The 3025-nt window shown below is 57.1% G+C and overlaps 2 protein-coding genes across 2 annotated transcripts in view; one reads left to right on the forward strand and one right to left on the reverse strand.

The window, feature by feature from the left end:
• Window positions 1-672, forward strand: part of Tmem223 (transmembrane protein 223) — a gene marked incomplete in the record, with an annotated part of 1430 nt that extends 758 nt beyond the window's left edge. Inside the window, 1 exon segment of the mRNA XM_013510051.1 lies at window positions 313-672. Coding sequence (XP_013365505.1) covers window positions 313-605 — 293 coding nt within the window.
• Window positions 673-1999: 1327 nt separating this feature from the next.
• Taf6l (TAF6-like RNA polymerase II, p300/CBP-associated factor (PCAF)-associated factor, 65kDa) overlaps window positions 2000-3025 on the reverse strand; it is a gene marked incomplete at its 5' end in the record, with an annotated part of 8297 nt that continues 7271 nt past the window's right edge. Inside the window, 2 exon segments of the mRNA XM_013510041.1 lie at window positions 2000-2169; window positions 2665-3025. Coding sequence (XP_013365495.1) covers window positions 2882-3025 — 144 coding nt within the window.

Below are 3025 nucleotides of genomic sequence, written 5' to 3' on the forward strand. Positions count from 1 at the left end.
GGCGCCGCGGGTAAGGGGGGCCGCCGAGAGGCCGGGTCCCTGCAGTCCTCGCGCGCTCGCCGCGCGGCGGGCTGACCACAGGGAGGCGGGGGGCGCGCGGGGGTTCAGGTTCGAGTCCCGCCGGGGCAGCTGAGCGACCCTGGCTCAGAGACGTGCAGACACTGGGGCTGCATTTCGGCGACTGAAGAAAAGTGCGTGGGTGAACACGAGATGGTATTTTAAAAGGAGCGCAAAATGTGACAGGAGTTTAGTGGGGCGCACTGGAAAGGTCGGTGCTTAGCCCCCCAGCGCCTCGCTCTGCTTGTCCTGTAGGAACCCTGGTACTTGGTGCTGCTCTGCTCTTCTCTCTCCGATCTGTGCGCTCAGTGATGCTTCGAGCCGGAGGGCAGCAAGTGACCCTCACCACCCACGCCCCCTTTGGCCTGGGGGCTCCTTTCACTGTTCCCTTGAGCCAGGTGTCTTGTATGGCCCACCGAGGAGAAGTCCCTGCCATGCTGCCTCTGAAGGTCAAAGGTCGGCGCTTCTACTTCCTCTTGGACAAAGCTGGACACTTCCCGAATGCTCAGCTCTTTGACAGCACTGTGGGTGCCTACCGGAGCTTGTGAAAAAACGGGACAGACGAAAACTGTCAGGGGTCCAGTGTTTAACAGTAAATAAAGGAGTCAAAGGGCAGCTGCCTGGTCCGTGCCTGTTTAGCCCTCACTACTTTCTTGCGTCTACTTTGATGGCACTCGCCTGTCATCCCAGCACTTGGGAGGCTGAGGCAAGAGGATCTTTGTGAGTTCGAGACCAGCCTAAACTGCATAGTGAGACCCAGTCTCAAAAAACACAATACCAAGATGAAGAAAGTAATATATTTTGGTACAAAAAACCACAACAGGATGAAAGGTAGATCAGGGTAGCAAGCATCGTATTTCCCTCCTTGAGGGAACAGTGGAGCTTCCAGCTATGTGGGGTAAAGGATTGCAGACACTTGGAAAGGAGTCTCTGCCGAAAGCACTGGGGTTGCTCTTCAGAAATGTGACACGTGTGGCCCCACAAGAGCGTCTGTCTCAGAGGTGCCCCTCTCCAGAGGCTGTGGTGGGTTGGCTTCAGACTTCCACTGCACAACCTGGAGCACCAAGACCAAACACCACAATACCAGATTCACCCAGGAAGAGTTCTGTGGGAGACAGAACAGTAATATGAGGAATGGGGCCGTCTCAGACGCAGTCCTTCCGCACCAATCTGTCACACAAGCCCCTCCACTCTTGCACCTGTCCCTGGTGGGCCAAGCCACTAGTACACTGGTGAGTGCCCTTACAGCTACAGACACTGATTGGATTTTAACTCCTGGGTCTCACTTCAGCATCGTGTAGGCTGGAATAAAACTGCAGAGTGGTTCCAGGGGTTGTCCATGAAATTTTCTGGGCTTCAAGGCAGCTGTGAGGTCAAAGAGACAGTTGTGAGAAAGGAGGAGTGGTAGAAATACATCAGGTACGTCTATGTCCAGGTGCTCTATGAGACAAGGACAACAGGCGGGGATACAGTGCAAGGTTCTCTTTGCAAAGGGAAGGTAGCTCTAGTCAGTGTCCCTCCCTCTCCCATTACCTAGTGGTTCTATTCAAGGAGATGATGGAGTTGCAGAGAGAACTGGTGCCAAACCGAAGGATACAGGCAGACAGTAAGACAAAGAAGATGGCTATAGCTGAGATAGCCAATGCAATCCGGAGCCCTACAGGACCTCTGAGAGAGGAAAAACAAACCTGTGGTTGAGGTGGTCCCCATTTCAACTCAACCCCTGGTCCTCAGGGTAGGGCAGTCACCTGTGGGAATCTTCGATGCAGCTGCTGTAGACCCAGAAGAGCAGGAGGAGGAGGCAGTAGAGGGCCAGAAAGCCTGATATCCCAATCACAAAGTGGCAGAGTGATGGGGCTGAGGGTCGGGCTAAGGCCAGGAAAGAGCCATTCAGGGTGGCCACACCATACAAGGGACAGCTGCCCCTGAAGGAGCCCTGCGGGAGAGAAGCCGCTGAGTCTTCAGTTTCAGGTTACTGCCTAGGGATGCGGGTTCCTGGCAAGTGTTAGGCGGTCATCTAAGCCAGATCCATACTCAGCTAAGGCAGTGCACTTTTAGTTCCTGGTTCTGAGGCTGCAAGGCTGAGGAAAGGGCATTCTGGGGACGTCAAACCTGCAGTGGCCAGATCAGGAAATGGGTAGTGGTTACAGAACACGGGGCGGACCTTTGGGGAAGCCCGACAAGTTACGTTCTCAGCCCAGAGAAATCCAGGGTGCACACAGTCGTCGAGTAACCGTAAATACCTCCAATGTCTTCGGATCTGTAAATCAGACGTACTAATGCCCACTTTACGATAATACACCCATCTTTATTTTTCTGTTTCTTTTTAAAGACAGGGTCCCGCTCTCCACCCCTCTTTACTGGCAAAACCGCCTGGCAGGAGAGAGCACTCAGTTTGCCCGACAATCTTCTGCACCAGGGTTGTCACTAAACACAACTGCAGGCAGGCGGCGTGGCTCGATCTTCTCCACTGCGCTGCGCTTTGTATCTCTGCAAAGCCCACGGGGGCCTCGACTGCAGGCTCCACCGAGCGTGCTCCCGCGTCTCCAACACGGCAGGGAAGAGCCTACCCACCCCACCCTCGTGTCCCCCTCCCCACAGCCGCACCTGGGTCCAGGTGAGCGCCGCCGCCGCCACGGCCCCGCACAGAAAGGCCGCAGCTAGTAGCAGGAGCTCTACACGTTGCAAACACCGCAGCGCCATGGCGCCCAAGCACCAGAAACCAGCGCCGGGGAGAACGCTCGCACTTCCGGCGCGGCCTGGCGTCACTTCCGGAGCGCAGCGGGCACGGCACGTCCCTTCCGGCCGCGGAGACGGCCCCGCCTCAGAGCGGCAGGTACAGCGAGTAGTCCGAGAGGGCCCAGCGGCGCGCGGGGCGGCTGGTGCGGCCGATCATGGGCAGCTTCTGCACGTAGCGCGACGCAGGGCTGGGCCCGCGCGGCGCGGGGAAGGCGGTCTGGAAGAGGCG

Source organism: Chinchilla lanigera, unplaced genomic scaffold (assembly GCF_000276665.1).
Source record: "Chinchilla lanigera isolate Chin_1 unplaced genomic scaffold, ChiLan1.0 scaffold00198, whole genome shotgun sequence".
Lineage (NCBI taxonomy): Eukaryota > Metazoa > Chordata > Mammalia > Rodentia > Chinchillidae > Chinchilla > Chinchilla lanigera.